Source organism: Rattus norvegicus, chromosome 11 (assembly GCF_036323735.1).
Source record: "Rattus norvegicus strain BN/NHsdMcwi chromosome 11, GRCr8, whole genome shotgun sequence".
Lineage (NCBI taxonomy): Eukaryota > Metazoa > Chordata > Mammalia > Rodentia > Muridae > Rattus > Rattus norvegicus.
The window spans coordinates 38,530,674-38,548,024 of NC_086029.1; the positions used below are offsets into that span (position 1 = coordinate 38,530,674).

Here is a 17,351-nt window from a genome sequence, read left to right on the forward strand (position 1 = left end):
GTTACACTGGATGGATTTCATATACCTAAAATGATCCTTAAACATCAGCCCTTCACAGCCATGGGAAAGGCACAAGTTAGGCAGAGAAATTGAAATTGGCAATAAGCCAAGCTTAAATCAGACTTATAACATACCACAGTGCTAAGAATGGATAGCCTAGTGCTCAACCTGGATGGGTGATATATACCAAGGGAAATTGAGGAGAGGAGTAGGGGACAGGACTATGACAGCAGGCATGCTCTCTTCTAGATATGCCAGGCATAGCCATCCCATCATTCAGACAATGAAGCTGTGATCACCTATTGTACACGTGCACATAAACACGGCGGCAGAAAAGGATTGGCTGGGAAGAAGAAATTCAACAGGACTGGGAGGGGGATACATAAGGAATGGTAATGGGGGGAGCTTTCTAAATGCTCGGGCTCACAACTACCAGCAAGACGTTTTGTCTGAACTGTCATGCTAACATGGTGGTCTGCTAACTGCGTAAATAGATTTGTTGCTCCCAGAATGTCTGGGCTTATAATGACCCATCTCTTTTCCTTCTCTGTAACCATCATCCTTAACGTGGGGAAGTCCTTGGAAAACATTCTTCCCCACATCCTGAAGCTCTGCCCAGAACTTCAGAAACACATTCATCCAAACCCCAAACCTTCCAACTGGATTTGACCCTTGTTTGGCAGCCGGGTGGAAGGGTGGTGCTTCTGATGTGCTGGTAGAGGGCCTTGGGGTTTGTCCTCACCGCTGATTGGGCTTCTGCATCCTCCTGTCCCTCCCACATTCCTTCCTTCTCAGGAACTCAGATTCCAAGGTGGATATGTCAGAAGCCCATTTGGAAGCCACATTAGAAAAAGGAGTCCTTTGGAAAAGGCTAGTGTTGCAGAAGAGTTCGTTTAAGGACATTTACAAGGGAGGCCATCAATCAGATAAAAACAACTGCCAACTTCTCGTTAAGTTGGACAAAGTAGAACTTTTGTCTTCACTGCGAAGTAGAAAACACCCAATTTCAGAGACAGTCTTACTTTTTCCCTTTTGCCATTCAACTGTACACTTTCTCCCCACACACGAGCATATCCCCTTATCATGATCATACACTCCGCTGTCCTGTCTGCCTGGCATCTAGTCTAGTGAATGTTGATCTCCTAAGCCGGTTCCCTCACTTAAAGCAAGGATTAAGGCAGAGGCTAAGCAGAAAAGCTGAGTGAAAGTGGAGGCTGAGTGTGTCACAAGATGCATTTAAGTAAATCTCTACTGAGTGACAAGTCATTTATGGGAAAAGCAGAGCCGCCAGCAAGACCCTCCCTTCCACCTGTCTGCATCCTAGAGCTGGGTACCCACCTGCATCACCTACCTCTCTGGTGAACAGGATGGCTGCATCGTAGTGCTCCTCATGGTCATCACCTAGCTGGTTGTGTTGGTGCTGCCATTTGCAAAAGTTCTTGAGGGTCGTGGCCGCGTTCTTGCTCACCTCCAGACTCTTGTCGGTCAGCACCACCACTTTCACTACGGCCAGGCGGATGTGGTTCTCGATGCTTGCATGACTGTACAGCCGGTTGGCAATAGAGGCCAGGGTCAGCAGGTAATGCTGCAGGCCCCGCCCATACATCTTGGCCATGGAAGAGTCAGCCACCAAGAGGAGCTCCACCTGGCGGGCCCTGGAGATGGAACGGCGCCTCCGCCTCCACCACGTCTGAGGTCCCGCGTTCCCAGCTGGCGAGAAAGCTGAATGGTCCAGCAGCTGCGGTGCCAGTTCTGTGCGTCGCCTAGAACTACTGTGCACCGAGGGGCTCTCTTGGGCCCCAGACGGGGACGCTGGAGTCTCGCAACTGGTGCGTGGCGGCAGGGCCTCGAAGCTGAAGCCCTCGCGGGTGTAGACATGCAGGATGCGTGAAGACCCATCCCCGTAAACTCGTTCGGACTCTGCCCAGGACCCACGCAAGAGCGGCTTCAGAGTGTAGCGCGCATGCTTGACTGCGAAGAAGCCATCGAGACCCCCACAGAGGTCAAAGACAGCTAGGGATCGAGGGCTGCCGTCCACAGTGCCTCTGTAGAAGCAGTGACCCCTGTGGCCAGAGGATGCGCTCAGCCCTCCTGCAGTAACGATGCCACCAGCAGCACCCACTGTGTCATCCCTCTCCAGGTCCAGCAGGAACCTCCGGCCGCCCGCGTAGACAAGGTAGCCCACTTTGCCACCGCCAGAGTAGAGTTGGTCTATATTCTGCACCAGCCCGCTGCTCCTGCGCTGCCTGGCCAAGGGTTGCGGATGGCCCCGCTCCTGTGTTTCCTCCCACTGCCGCTGGTCGGGCTGGGCAGCCGCTGCAGCAGCCCGAGGCTGCCTGGTTTTATCCTGGGCAGGTGCCGCGGCAGGGTTGTCAGCGGCCAGGGCCAGGCAGGACGCGCACAGCAGCAGCAGTAGCAGCAGCAAGGACGCCCACTCGAGCCGCATAGTGCGCTGCCCGCCGGGAGGGGCTGCGCGACTGAGTCTAGCTGGATGTTTGCTATTTGCTATAGAAGTTTCAGGGGCGGGGGTGGGGGGCTCACCCTCCCACCCACCCTCCCACACCCACACACTCTACACACTTGCTTGCAAGGTTGAGTCAAGTGTCCAGGAAAGGGTAGGGGGAACCCGCAGCAGAGCGCCAGGCTGTCCTGGCCGCGGTGCCAGCGTGCGAACTTTTCTTTGTTGGTTTGGAAAATGTTTGGAATTGAGGTCCAAGAGACGGAGGAAGAAAAAAAAATTAAAAATATTTAAAAAAATTAAATAAAGGGTGGTGGTGGTGGGAGCAAAAGCCAGGAGTTGGAGAGCTACCGAATACAAAATAAAGGAGAGAGGCCCAACGCAGACAAGATTTTTGCACAAACAGATTAAAACAAACGAGCAAAGAGAGTAAGGAGGGGGACCGCGCTCCCGGCCCGCAACTGGTGCGCGTTGGCTCCCGCCCCCTCGAAGCCCGGGGCTGGCCGGCTGCAGAGCTTCCAAGCTCCGACCCACTTCCTTTCTTATTCTGAGGGCTTCCTCGGCTCTGCTGGAACCCGAAGGCGGGGAGAAATGAGACGGGAGAAAAGAAAAGAGAGAAAGAAAGAAAACACCTAAAATGTTTAAAATCAAAAGCTAGGAGGCGGCCTGCGGAGAGCCAGCGAGGCGGCGCGTCCTGGTCCCTTCCGTTGCCGCGTTCTCCCGCCCGGGATCATCCCCAGTCGGCGGCTGCTGCGGGCGCGGAGAGCGGCTCAGGCGCTGTGAAGATGCGAGGAGGTGGGACAATGAATTTATAGCGGCGTGCCATCCTGCAATGGCAATTTCAACAATTCGTCACTGCACGCTGCCTCTTAAAGGGAGAGCTTCCCCCACCACTCCCACCCTTCCCGGTCCGCGCCTAATCTGATGGGGGAGGGCGCCGGGAGAGGCGGAGGGTGATCGAGGAAAGGGAGACCCGGAAAGAGGAAGGGACCAGAACCTAGCTAACAAGGTGGAAGGAGAGACAAAGGAGGGAGCAAGGGGGAGAGAGAGATTGAGAGAGAGACAGCATTTGGGCAGAAAACAAGAAAATTCACTTGGCCTCATTTAAAGCCACAGCAACTCAGGGTCTGTTGTGGTATTTCACAACCAAACGGGGTTGGCTAACCTCGGCTTACCTCATCTCCTTAAGGGGTGTTTTGGTGTGTTTTTAAAGTCTCTCCCTAGCTCCTTCCCCTTGCTGTTCTTGCACGGGATATGAAGTTCTTGCCTCATTTTGTGGGCCGGTGCGCTCTGGCCTTGTTGACCTGGTAACTTCACTGGACAGGGCAGCTGCCCGTGCACTCCCAAGTCCATCTTTCTTTTCCCTGGCTCCCTCCAGTCGTCTGGGTAGCTGATCTCCAGACTTTTCATCTTCTAGCTTGTTCAAGCTCCAACACTTGCTGACTTCGGGTTAGGGGTGACTAACTTCTCCCGGCCACCAGCTGAGCAGCCGGGCAGCCACGGGTGCTTCCTGGCGCGTCTCTGGGCATGCAGCACTGCGGTGACCCCAACAGGGCCGGCTGCGGCCTGGGAAGTCCTTGGCTTTGTGTATAAATGGCGGTGCTCCCAGCTTTTTCCAGCGCATAGTTGGTCAGTGCCCACAATCTGTCACTTATCCCAGCCACTGGAACTCTTTGAGCTGTAGGATGTCAGGGTGGGAAAGAGTTAACTCTTGAAGGGAATTCAGCACCCCCACCCCAAACTTTTATATTTGTGCTCACACTTTCTCTCTTTCCTTCTTAAAAGGTAATTAAATGGCAAGCACTCCTTTGTTTGTTTACTCACTACATCTCTCCTAAGTCATTCACTTACTACATCTCTCCTAAGTCATTCACTTACTACATCTCTCCTAAGTCATTCACTTACTGTCGGTCCCCTACTCTTGCTTCCAGGATCATTTCCAAAGCTCCTATTCCAATGGAAGAATACTTTAGGGGAGGTGATTGGTGGTTATTAGTGGGCAGATGGCATGGCCCCTGCCACTTACTTCCTCCATCCCTTTTCCCCTCTCATTATCAATTCTAAGAAGGTGAACTGGAAAACCCACTGGCTTTCTCAGAGCAAGCTGATGGGTGGCAGGCAGGTCCAATACTGGAATCCGCACACACCTCATATAATTTACACATTTCCATCCTTTTCAGCTTCATTGCTTCAGAGGAGAGCAGGTGCACTTGCATAGCTCCCCCAAATAGTACATTCTCAGGTAAGGTACCAGGCAGTCCAAGAAACAACAGTTAAGGTAAAAGAGGGCATGGGTTTCAGAGAGACAGAACAAGGTGTGTGTGGGGGGGGTGGACATGGGAGAAGTTGAGAAAGACTGGCTGGATCCTGAAACCAATCAGGACCTAGAAGGAGGCTGCTGCTGAAACACTTGCTCCTCAATCCTCAAGATGATCAAGTAGGTTTCCTGTAGTCAGCATTCCAAGGCAGTGGGCAAGCATCAAAGGCAGAGAATGGAGGTACCGGCCATCTTCTCCGTGGCCCAGTAGCCTTCAGGTTTACGACGACCAAAGTAACTCCAGGGAAGATTACCTGGTACCTATTCGTGTAGCAGAGGCCAGCATGAGAACAGCCCCCATAGGTGCATACGTGCGGTCTCCAGTTGGTGGAGAGGTTCGGGAAGAGTTGGGAGGTGCGGCTTTATTGGAGGAGGTACATCACTCAGGAGAAACGCTCTCTGCTTCCAGCGTTGGAATCAAGATGTGAGCTCTCAGCTGACCCTGCCATCATGGACTCAAATCCTCTGAAGCCGTAAGCCCAATTAAACATTTTCAACTTTTATTATTTTATTCTGTCCTGATTTTTTTTTTTTGTCACCACAATTGGTAAGTAATTAAGATACAGACTTTATTTCTTTTACGCCACTTTCCAAAAAAAATAATAAAGTACAATATTTGGTATCAAACAAAGTTTCCAAAAACAATTTTTATTTGAAAGGTGCAACTTACTCATCTGTGTCTCACAGAATCATTTAGAAAGCAGGTCTTTCAGGTGACCCTGGGGTAAGGCTGCTAACTGCAATTGTTTTCATTTGTGGACAGGTTCCTTATGGATTTCCCGATGACTTTACCCTCACTGAAGCCTTTTGTCATCTCTAAAACCTGTTGCTCTCTTAAAGGAACGCAATCTGAATTTCATGCCTTCATTTCTGATAAATGAATGACATTAGAATTCAGACCAATTAACCAAATGTTTGGAAATATGTTAAGAGCAGATTTGTTTCAAAGTGTGAGCATGAAATAGTAAGTGTTTGCTGGCAGTATTTGTTACAGGGATAGAGGCAGATAGAGCTTGGGATACAATAAGTAAATATTATTGATGTTTAATTACTTATTTTTTTTTTGGTGTGTGTGCTGTTTGTTTTGTTTTGGTTTGGTTTGGGGATTTTTTTCTCCATGTATTTAGTTTCTGTGGAAGGTATTTGCATTCTGTAGAAAGTTAGTTACTATTTGAAACAGAGACTGCACCAGTGAACCTGTGCAACCAAGTTGTTCCAGAGCAGAAATTAACCAGTATTAATTTAGAGTAGTATTTCAGTAGGTCAAAACAGCAGTCTTTAGTTTTGCAATAAGAAGAAAAAAATATATTGTTCACCATGTTAGATGGAGCCATTGATTACATTTTGCTCTAATAGCTACTTTTTCTGCATAGGTAATAAGAATTATTTTTTAACACATTTATTGAATACATGATCCAAAATCACAGACGTATAAACTTTACATTTCCTCAAAGAAATATTTTCTACTATAGAATGCTGCGAGTTCAAAATTGCTGTGGGGATTTGTTGGGGGTTTGTTCTAATGCTTTGTTTTAATCGGGAATCCAAACGCTGAAGTCATTGTCCCCAGTTGGTTTTCGATTGATCAATATAGATGCCAGTGATCAATGGCTGGACAAAGGGAGAATGGGCAGGGCCCTTAGATTTGCTCAGGCTAGGACTGGGGAGACAGAAAGGAAGAATTTCCATGACTCAGGGTAGAAAGATGGGATGCAGGAGCTGCAGGAGAGAAAGCCAACCAGCCATGTGAGAATTTGGGGTTGGGGGTGTGGTAGCCACTGGCCACTTCCTGGTTGGGCCTGGGTTAGCAAAAAAATTTAGGAGTGCAGTGCCTTTAAGGTAGCCAAGGCATTTTAAACATAATTGGTGTGTGTGTGTGTGTCTGTGTGTGTGTCTGTGTGTGTGTCTGTGTGTGTGTGTGTCTGTGTGTGTGTGTGTGTGTGTGTGTGTGTGTTTGTGTGTTCCATTCTGGAACTGAGGTAGCTCCTGGGTGAGTGTGCAAGAGACTCACCATAAGCCAAAGATGTGGAGTTCAAACTTACTGACACAGGGATTGCATGAGGCATCAACCATCTACTGGTCAGTCACAAGCTGATGCTTCCACGAAAAGGGACTACTAGTGACACACTCTGCCGAAACTGCAATCTTCTACCTCTTAATTATATCCACTCTGCAAACACCTCTTAAAACCTACGTAGCTTATGAAAATACATGTCAAGGTGTGAAAGGTTCCGGGAGACTCTCTGGGGACTTGTGAAGGTGAGTAAGCCATGACTGATGTTTGCAAAGAATTCACAGTTCAGAAATGGCGCCAAGAAGATCAATAGGTACTTGGACTCCAACCTGGAAAATACAAATACGGAAGAGAAGAAAGGGAACAGCATCTACAGGTGCTCTGCTCTCTGTTTCCAGCATGGCTGCACTCCACAGCCTTTTGGCCCTGGTATGTAGTATTTTCTCATATTTCCATTTGCTAAAGTGTCAAATCCTCACTTCTACCCTAAACCGTGCTTTTAATGGTAGGAGTGAGGAAATACCTGACAGTAAAATATTCCCCTCCAGCCAAACACCTGCTTTTTACCTCCCACGTGGAAGAATCACAGACTCTCAATTTTGTTTTGCTTTCCCACATCAAGATTTCTACCCCAGGCCTTGCTGCCTGGGGAACCTGCTCCCTTGGTAAAAGGAACATGGATGCCATCAACGGAAATGTCTTGCTGCGTGGCACCATTTTATATGATGTGAAAGGAGCCTCTTCTTCCTGTGTCACTGTGACTTGCAACGTTCTGAAGAGTTCCAGTTAAAAAGCAAAGTTGGACTATAGCGGTAAGGTAGAGGGCGTATGTGCTGTTCTAGCTCAGACACACTCCCGGAGCCTGGAGAGGGTTTTCACAGAATCTGCTGTTCAACAATCTCCCTTTTCTCGTTTACCACTCTGGCCAACTCTTGCGTTCCCCAATGCAGGCAAACATCTGATGACTAGGGACGTCCTGGAGCTTCGCACACAACAAGCATACTTAATGTACACATGCATGCAGATGTGTTCATCCCAACTCATGCTCCCTCTACACTGCGCTGATAGGTGACTGCTGGCTCAGAGCTCGGATAAGTAGCAAAGTGGGGATCATTTGCTCTTTCCCCCTTGCAAAGACAATATTCTTGAGACTCGCTCGGTGGAGACATTTTTCTTCTTAGCAAAGAATTTGCTTCATGCCTGGTAGAAGTCAAAATCATTTTCTCTGTTATCTGAATAGAAAAGGTGACAGAACAATTTCTCTGTTGTTATTGACCACATGTGTTTCCAACTAAGCTTTACTTAATCTCATTATGAAAATACATTTTTTTAAAGAAAATCTAGATTTTCATTTCTTTATTCACAGGAATTTTATACCCTGTAAAAAGGCTTCGAATGAAAAATACCCACATGTATTACTCAAGACATGCAGGTGTTATGGGTAAAGAAAACCGGAGAGTCAATCTTTTATGCTGACCAGCTGGAAAATGTTGTTTTAGCTTTTGTCACACAACTATGCACTTTTGCTTTTATGAGTTACCCAAATTCTTTTTTTTTTTCCTCTTTATTTTCTAGAAATTCTCTCAAACATCATGTCTTACGGGAAACACATGGAAAACCAGGACTTTCCCACCCAGAGTAATTTTAGACATCTGAGCTTTGTTTCTCTCTTTTTCTTTTTCTTTCCCCTTCACATGTCCAACTCCAGCTAGGTCCTCCCAAGCACCAATGAATAGTACTTGTAGATTTCAGTGGACTTGTTGTTTTAATATCTTTTCCTACTGCAGAAGAAGCTGAAGACAGTCTAAACAAAGTTGATCATCATCAACTGGTCATTTACCAAGAAATGATAAAGAATGCAAAACAGAGCTGCCTAGTCAGTGCAGTGGCCACAGGAATTGCTTAGGTGGATGAATGATCTGTACAACCTCTCTTACTTAAGATGTGAGTGGATGACCAGGTACCTCCCTAGTATACACGTTTCCCAGAGGCACTAACAGGCTACACTGGTTCATGTGGGCATGCTACACTTTGCTTAATGAATCTCCTCCGACATCTTGACCTTTTAACTTCCCATCACAGTGAAAGGAAGAAGTGATAACACACATCTATCCACCAATAAAACTATCAACTCTACCCCTCCTCCACTCCTAGCTGGCTATACCTAACTCTGTTGGAAACTCCCTAATTTTATTACCAGCTACAACATTGTAGGATCTCAACAAGTCGGATACCTCTGACCTTTCACGCTGTGGTCAACAGATGTAGTCCCTGTCTGAGCTGCTGCTCAGGGACTGAACCGTAGCTTGTGCTTCCTCATGTGGTTTTTCTACAATGTCAACTTCTTGCTTTAGTTATTGCCTTTTAAGAACCTTCTTTGAATCTGTGTACACCCTTTCCAGCCTCCTTTAGGAATGAAACTAGGCTCTTTAGCCCTTCAGGTGGATTGGACATCAAACTCTCATAGGGATAAATATGAATCATAAAAGAGAGTTTAGCTGTTCCTGCTGAGACAACTGATCAAGATCAAAAGCATCCTCTAAGGTTACCTTTAGAAGGTAAGTTTGGTTCTTTCTCCTTGCCCCAATGTCCAAGAAATAAGACTCAGACTCAAAATATATTTGAAAATACCTTTGCCACTAGGCTCTTCTCCTACTGGATCACAACTAAAATAACCCAATTATTTTAATCTACACTGTGCCATGTGGCTGGTTACCTGTGCTTGGTACAACTTGTCTGGCTCCTTAAATCTTCCCAAGGGCTCATTCATACCTGGCTCTTTCCCAGAATCCTTTCTGCCTCCCAGATGTCCCACCTTGCATTTCCTCCCTAAGCTATAGGGGTCATAGACTTTGTAATTGACAGGTGATGTATCCATACAGTACACATCTCTCTACAGATGCCTATCAATCTGTGCACAAAGCACACTGAATCCTTAATGACCCTACTAGTTTGGGTGGTAGCTGTCCCAGTACCTGTTAAATCATACCTGAAAGAGTTCTAACTTAGGAGTCCATAGAGCTAATTCCTAATCGTCTGTTGTGGGTTACTTTATTACTTTATTCCTACTTGTGATTAGCTATATAATCTCCAATCTTTTTCTTCAGTTCAGACACACTTCTCTCCCTGACAAGTATAAAAGTGTGTACATATAAAACTGGTGCAGTCAGCTACTACCTTAGTAGGTACAGGTGACTTTCATCATTTTATAGAAATGGTGCACATTGAGTCAGAGGAATGTGGAGGTATTAACAGTAGGAAACTGGTTAATGCGAGGTACAGAAAAGCTCTTATGTGTAGCCACAGCTGAACTTTTTTTTCAGAAATTTTCAGAGAATACATACATAACTTTTAAAGTGCCAGAGGATTAAAGGAAAAAGGAACCCAGCAGCATGTCTGCTAACTTTCAGAGAATCATTTTACAATGTCTTGAGACTATTATGTTTTTTCCCCCAAACTCTGTTATTTTTGACTCTTGATAGACATTTAATGGTTGGGTAAATCCTACATAGAGTAAAATTCCTGTAGGTTAAAAGTTAACTTGACTTCTCATAGTTGTCTTATGTTTGGCTCCCCTCTGTTTTTCTTTTCCTTTTCTTCCTCCTTCATTTTGTCTCTCTTTTCCTCTCTCTACCTGTTTGTCTTCTTCCCTTCTTCACTCTTTCTCTTTCATATACTCCCTTAGTCCAGCTCTCTCTTTTTCACTTTAGTTTCATTCAGTAACTCGTTCTCTATCTCTTATTCTCTTTAGTCTTCAGTGTAATTTGCTCTGTGAAAACAGGCAAAAGACAGAAAGAAAAAGGAAAGGAGAAAGAGAGAGAGAGAGAGAGAGAGAGAGAGAGAAGAGAGAGGCAGAGATAACAAATCCAAAAGGAAGAAGCATGGAATTAGATTCTGCTCATCCTATTTTCCAAGTGCCTCAAAACACAAAATGAAAATGACTTTGGATAAATCCCTGCAGAAGTGTGAAAGAAAGAATGAAAGAAGCAAGAGGCCAAGAGGCCGGATAGCTGAGGGGACAGGGACAGAACCAAACATGACTGCCATTAAAAAAAAAGTCAATGAAATGATTCCTAATGATATACTGCTATCCTCATAGACGGGAGCCCAATTCCATTGAATCCTACTTAAGCAGGAAAGAAAGAGTTAAAAGAAAGGCCCTTACAGTAGTTTATGGTTTAGTCTTAATCCTTTCATGTGCTTTTACATTTTAGCTCGGACTTTATCTCTGACTTGGTCCTCAAAGGGAATAACACTGTGAAGACTAAAAATATTTAAGGCTAGGATGTTCTGTTCTAGGTACTATGGTTAAAAAGAATTGATGCCGAGCAGAAGCATTTTCAAAGGATTTGAAGAATGCACCTCCAAGGACCACTATCTCTGATCTGTATGAGAAGTATCAAGAAGAAATTTAAAATGTTGTATTTTCCATTCACATTTTTTTTTATGATCAGAGTCCTCAATGATATTAAAATGAAATTCCTGTCTATGCAAGACCAACTTTTTGCAGCTCACCAGGGTGGTCATTCACACCACTGAAGGCACAACCAATCACACAGCATTTCAAAAAGTGTTGGCTTAATTAATGTTTAAACCTCATGAATATAATAATCTTTGCTAAGGATTGAATAACAGTTACTCACCATTATCAATCTAATTTTTCTTGTGTCTTCCTCAAAATTGAAGAAAAGGAGCAAAACATATAGCTTAAGAGAATGCTGAACTGAGAACTGGACCCCCTTTGGGGGAATTAGAGGAAGGATTGAAAGAGCTGAAGGGGTTTGCAACCCCATAAGAACAGCAATGCCAACCAACCAGAGCTTCCAGGGACTAAACCACTACCCAAAGTCTATAGATGAACTGACCCAGAGCTCGAACTGCATATGTAGCAGAGAATAGCCTTGTTGGGGTACCAGTGGAAGGGGAAGCCCTTGGTCCTGCCAAGGTTGGACCCCCAGTGCAGGGGAATGTCCCAAGGGGGGAGTAAAGGGGTGGGTTGGGAGGGGAACACCTGTATGGGGAAGAGGAAGGTATGGGGGCTTATGGACAGGAAACCAGGAAAGGGAATTACATGAAATGTCTGAGAGAGAGAAAGAGAGAGAGAGAGAGAGAGAGAGAGAGAGAGAGAGAGAGAGAGAGAGAGATCTGTCAGTATTTCAGGTTAATAACATGCCTTCTATTCTATCCTCCCCCTCTGGATGAGAATCAGTATTACCTGTTTCTAACTAAGCAAAGTGCCATGAACTAATCTTCCCAACTACATAGCTAGCATGGTGTATGTGACCCCAGGATCATTGGAGGAGATATTCATGCATCTCCTCATGTGAGGGAAACCTTGAAAACCTGAATATTGCAGGTGTCTGGCATATCTGGTTCTAGAGTTTTAAATAAATTATCTTTTCCCTTTTGAGGTTAGAATATAATAATGTCGTTTCTCCTTTCCATTTTCTCCCCACAAACCCTTCCATATAACCTTCCTTATTCTTTTTGTAACTCACGGCCTCTTTTGTTAGTTGTTGTTATGTGCAATATATTTCTTCGTCTAAATAAATGAGCACAACTTGTTCAAAACGTTACTTGGATGAGTATTTTCAGGCTTGACAATTTGGTATCGAATAACCAATAATACTTTTTATCACAAAACAAGCAGTTAAAAAGATTAAAGCATGGGGTTGGGGATTTAGCTCAGTGGTAGAGCGCTTGCCTAGCAAGCGCAAGGCCCTGGGTTCGGTCCCCAGCTCCGAAAAAAAAAAAAAAGAAAAAGAAAAAGAAAAAGATTAAAGCAAAATCTAAAAGCACAACACTTCACTGCTTTCAAGAAGTCCTCCCAAGCAGGGTAACTGGTATTGTTAGTGTTGAGAGAACACTTGAATGAGAGCACAACAGTTGTATGGCCAGGCAGACAACGAAGTGGGTCCATTTACTAAGGATATGAAGCAATGACTCAGTCTGCTTGGGAAGAATGTGACTTGTGCTGTACATCATGAAGAGGGAGATAAAATTGTCAGGCAACTCATCCAGTGTACAGTTCATTTATCAGTAACATTGGGAAAAGTAGCACACTGGTGAAATGTGCTATATGTATAAATGCATATATGTGTGCATATGTACATACAGGAATGTGTTGGGACAAGCTTCAAATTGGCAGTTCAAGAGACAAGGCCTAAACCTCTGTTTCCAAGAACTAGGCAAGCCCAAGCAAATAGTTGTTAGAAAAAAATCCAGGTTTCAGGCAACTCTTCAGAAATTACCCAGCCATCAGAAGTCTTCTGGCCACCTGGCCTGAGGCAAGGACGATGGGTTAGGAGCAGTTTCCAGACCTCCCCAGCAACAGTTTCTGCCTCCCCTCCCCCTACCTCCAACATCCCACCTCCCACCCCCAGACCCCAGCAATGGTTCTGGAATGTACTTAGAGATAGAGCAAAGATTAAGATAGAGGTCACCTACCCCTACCCGAAATTCCCTCAATGTGTTTTAAATCCGTTTAAGCTCCCTATCTTGGTAATGGGTGACCCCCGGCATGGACTTCTGCAGAATAAAACTACACTCTTTGCTTTGTGTTTACACACTATGGAACTTTTCCAGCATATGCATATATGATATCTCCTACTGTCCACTAAAATAAACTATTAGAGTTAACAAAGTTCAAGTGGTATGTCAAAGATGAAGTGATTGAACGAATCACACTTGAGAGGAAGTGTTGGTTTGAAGTTTACAGAAGCATTCTTGTTTGATTTGAATTCACCAAAGGAATTGTATTGGTTACTCTGCCTAGCTTTGTCCCAGTATTTGACAGGAACCATGTGAGTAGGGGAGAGTATTTGTTTTTGCACTCAGTTTGAAATTACCAGGGCAGGTATGAGTCTACTGTGGCAAGGAAGGTGTGGTATTGAGCCCCTCATTCATGGAGGTAGGAACAGGGAACAGAGTCACACCACTACGGATGAGAAATCAGGAGGCAAGCAGGAACCAGGAACTGGGCACACCCTCCAAAGGCCCAATCCTAGTGATCTATTTCCTTTAGCTAGGCTCCACTTCCTAATCATTCTTGTACCCCCCCCATTAGGGTCAACAGCTAGAGAATAGACATTCAAAACAGAACCCTGAGGGTTTGGGAGGGGAGTTCAGATCCATACCTTAGGGGAATTCTTTAACATATTACCCCCACACACTATTGTGAAGAGAAAGGACTCATAAGAGAGCAACATGTTCAATGATGAACATAGTGCCCTGAACTTGTTGAAACTTCCTTCCCAAATACTCTGCATGGGATGAACAAGAAAACACAGGCGTCAAGGAAGCCAAGGGTGAACTGACTCATCTGCTTTTGGGGCAGAATAACATATTTTGGGATTAGGACTCACTTGGTTTCCTGTTCTGTCATTTCCCAACATTAGAGACTTGAATAAGAACTCCCTAGATGTTTATTGACATTCCATCAAAAAGCATCAGGCATAGCCAAATTCTTTTTTGTTTTTCTTTTTTTAAAAAAAGTTCACAAGTATTTTTTTTTACAAACACAGTCTTATAAAACATATGATACTAGTGCTTTTAAAAACGTATTGTAAAGTAAAAGAGTATACTTTCTCTGTCTTTATGCTTTTGCTAAACAATAAAAAAAGAAAGAAAAGGCAGAAAATAACTAACGGTTCCAGGCTTTCTTGCTTTAGAAATTACTGAAGAGTTCCTACTATTTCTTCTATGAGTTATACCTTCTGATGTTTACCATATTAAAAAAAACAAAATAAATTAGAACTAGAAACATAAATATTATAATAGATTTATTTTACACAAGTAGGTAACAGTCAGGAAAATTACATTCCTGCAAGTTTCTTTATATTGAAAAATACTGGACTCCCATATTATCTTTGGCATTGAGTTATATTAACAATCTAACATGTATTCTCTGGAACACTTCACTCAACTCATATTTTTGAGCTGCAGAGATGGCTCCCTAAGATCATTTACTGCTCAAGCATAAGAACTTTGTTCAAATTCCCAGAAACCATGTAAGAAAATGGGCATGGCTGTTGGTATCTATAACCTTAGGACTGTGGGGGTTTGTTGGGAGGCAACAGAGACAGGAGGATTTCTGGAGCTTGCTGGCTACAGCTGGTTCTAGATTCAGTGAAAGACGTTGATTCAATAAAATAAGGAAAAATATAATAGGGTACAGAAAGCCTGAGATGACCCCTGCCCAGTGCCAGATGGCATGGGCAGTGTATAGCATTGTGAGATGACCCTGGAAACCCTGAGGCCCTTGGAACACTACATGAGAAAGTAAGTGGTGGATAAATAGAAAAGAAAGAAGAGAAGAAAGATGCATGCACACTGAAGAAAGTTAGGATTAGAGATTCAAGGGTAGTGAGAAACACTTTGATGTGAGTAGCTGTGAATGCCACCTGAGGTCATGGTAACGTCCTAGTCCCTACTGCCCCAAGGGCCATGTCTGGGTTCATGGCCCTGCAGCAGTGGTGATCAGTTATCATCAAATGCCATGCATTGGTCTGGGCTGCTTGCTGGGGTTGTGTTGATGTCTGAGAGCTGTGCAGAGCTGCCCCAGCTCCTTACCTGGGCATTTTGGGAGAGCCCAGGGACAGGACAGGAGAGCTGTCCCTGTCCAGATCCAGGGCTTTGAGTTGGCCTACTCCAACATCTGTCCCATTTATAAACTTCTGGAGCTCATGAAGAGGCCACGCAGATCCAAAGCTGCAGGTTCTCTGTGACATAGAGCAATAACCAGATATCTGAGAGTTTTGGTGAAGATCCAGCATTGATAGTTTTACAGAAGCCAGAGGCTTTAAATCAGACCAGTGTCTCATTGCAATGAACATTTACAAGTAAGGATGTGAGGACAGAGGGCTATACAGCTTCCACAAGATTGGTTTTGATTAGGTTTTTTCTTTTCTTTTGGAGGAAAAGTTGCAAGCATAGTGCATTGATATGGAGGGAATTGGGATACATGATATTAAATTTACAAAGAATCAAGAAAAAAATAATAAGTAGAGAAAGTCACCTGACATAATCCTCTGATCTTTCTGTATGTATGGGCACACACACACACACACACACACACACACACACACACACACACACACACACACAGACACACTGTTCATGCATTTCTCCTGGTATTTGCACAAAACTCCTCCCCAGAAAGCTGCAGTATCTCAGGCTATATCCCAGTTCTGCAGGAGGGAGCCTCGTTTTCACAGGCTCTCCTAATTCTGCACATCAATATCAGTCAGCAGAAAGACAATGGTTTCTTTATATTCATTTCCAAGAAATTTGTCACCCAAGAAAGAATAGACCAAGGAGAGCAGAAGACGAGCAGTGTTTGGCATTCCCCAGCTGGGAACGTTTAATACGGTAACAATCATCATTATGGTTTGAATGTGTCTCCCTCAAATGTCCGTGTGTTGAGGGATTGGGCTGCCATCCCATTCCTTTCTCCTTTTCTTAGCTATGAAGTGAACGTCGTTGTTGTGCACATGTCTCCTCCACGGTGTGCAGTCTCATCAGAGGCCTGAAAGCAATGGGACCAACCAAGCGTGCACTGTTGCTTCCAGTGTGGAACTCGAAGACATCTTATCTCTTGATCTGTTGATCATCTCAGGCATTTTTAATCAATTTATTCTAATTAGATAACAGATAAAAACCTCACACAGCTAGCTTAAGGTAGGGACACAAACACTTGCCTGTTCCCTATACATCTCTGGCCATCTCTACAGGAAGAAGGACCATTGTCAAGCAAAGGAGATTCATGTAGGAACCTATCCCTTTGTTTTCACTATCAATTATATTGTTATTCACTTAACCACTATTTCATTGTACAGAATTATGGGCTTCATTGTGACAGATTCGCGGACATATAAAAGTTCTTTGCAAATATTTACTTTAATATTACTCTTGTCGGCCTCTTCTTCCACTCTTCCTTTATACAAATAGTCATCTATACTTATGAGACTCTCTCTCTATATATGAGAAAAGAAGTATTTGTCTCACCGAGTCTTATTTATTTAACTTAACATAACGATCTCTTGTTCCTCCCAATCTGATGCAAACAATGTAATTTGGTCTTTATGTCTTAATTTTTTCATGTTTATGTGAGTGTACATCTCCCAACACTCCCCCAATTTTCTTTATTCATTCACTTATTGATATGTACTTAAGTGATTTCACAAATTTACTATAATGAATTCTGTTTTGATTTACATGGAAACACAGTTATCCCTAGTGAATAGTAAGTGACTCATGTGAGTATATACACAGGACGGTATAACTATACCAAGTGTGTTTCCATTTTTAGTTTTTGAGGAACCACTATGCTGATTTCCATAGTGGTTGAACTAATCCATAGTCCTAGAAGCACTGTATAAAATATCATACTCTCTATTAGTAGAATTTTAATAAAAGAAAAAGAAAAGACAGAAGGGGTGGTAGGATTTCATGGATATTGAAGTATAAATAATAAAAAAAATGAAGACTTATTTAGAACTATTTATAAGAGAATAGACCACTCACCAGATTTAGTAGCTTTAAAAGGGAAAAAGGAGACAAGA

At 44.0% G+C, this 17,351-nt stretch overlaps 1 protein-coding gene and 1 long non-coding RNA gene across 4 annotated transcripts in view; one reads left to right on the top strand and one right to left on the bottom strand.

Moving 5' to 3' along the window:
* Adamts5 (ADAM metallopeptidase with thrombospondin type 1 motif, 5) overlaps positions 1-2,843 on the bottom strand; it is a 46,572-nt gene extending 43,729 nt beyond the window's left edge. The window contains exon 1 of the mRNA NM_198761.2: positions 1,352-2,843. Coding sequence (NP_942056.2) covers positions 1,352-2,446 — 1,095 coding nt within the window. The 5' untranslated portion in view covers positions 2,447-2,843. The remainder of the gene's footprint in view (positions 1-1,351) is intronic.
* Positions 2,844-5,550: 2,707 nt separating this feature from the next.
* LOC102552725 (uncharacterized) lies at positions 5,551-14,076 on the top strand. 3 transcript variants are annotated; one of them, XR_001840442.3, is made up of 3 exons: positions 5,551-8,733; positions 9,192-9,347; positions 11,089-14,076. It is a non-coding gene; the product is annotated as an uncharacterized LOC102552725 (long non-coding RNA). The 3 variants fall into 3 exon arrangements; XR_010056031.1 differs by having other exon boundaries at positions 5,551-7,601; positions 7,740-9,347; XR_005491166.2 differs by having other exon boundaries at positions 5,551-9,347.
* The last annotated feature ends 3,275 nt before the right edge of the window (positions 14,077-17,351 follow it).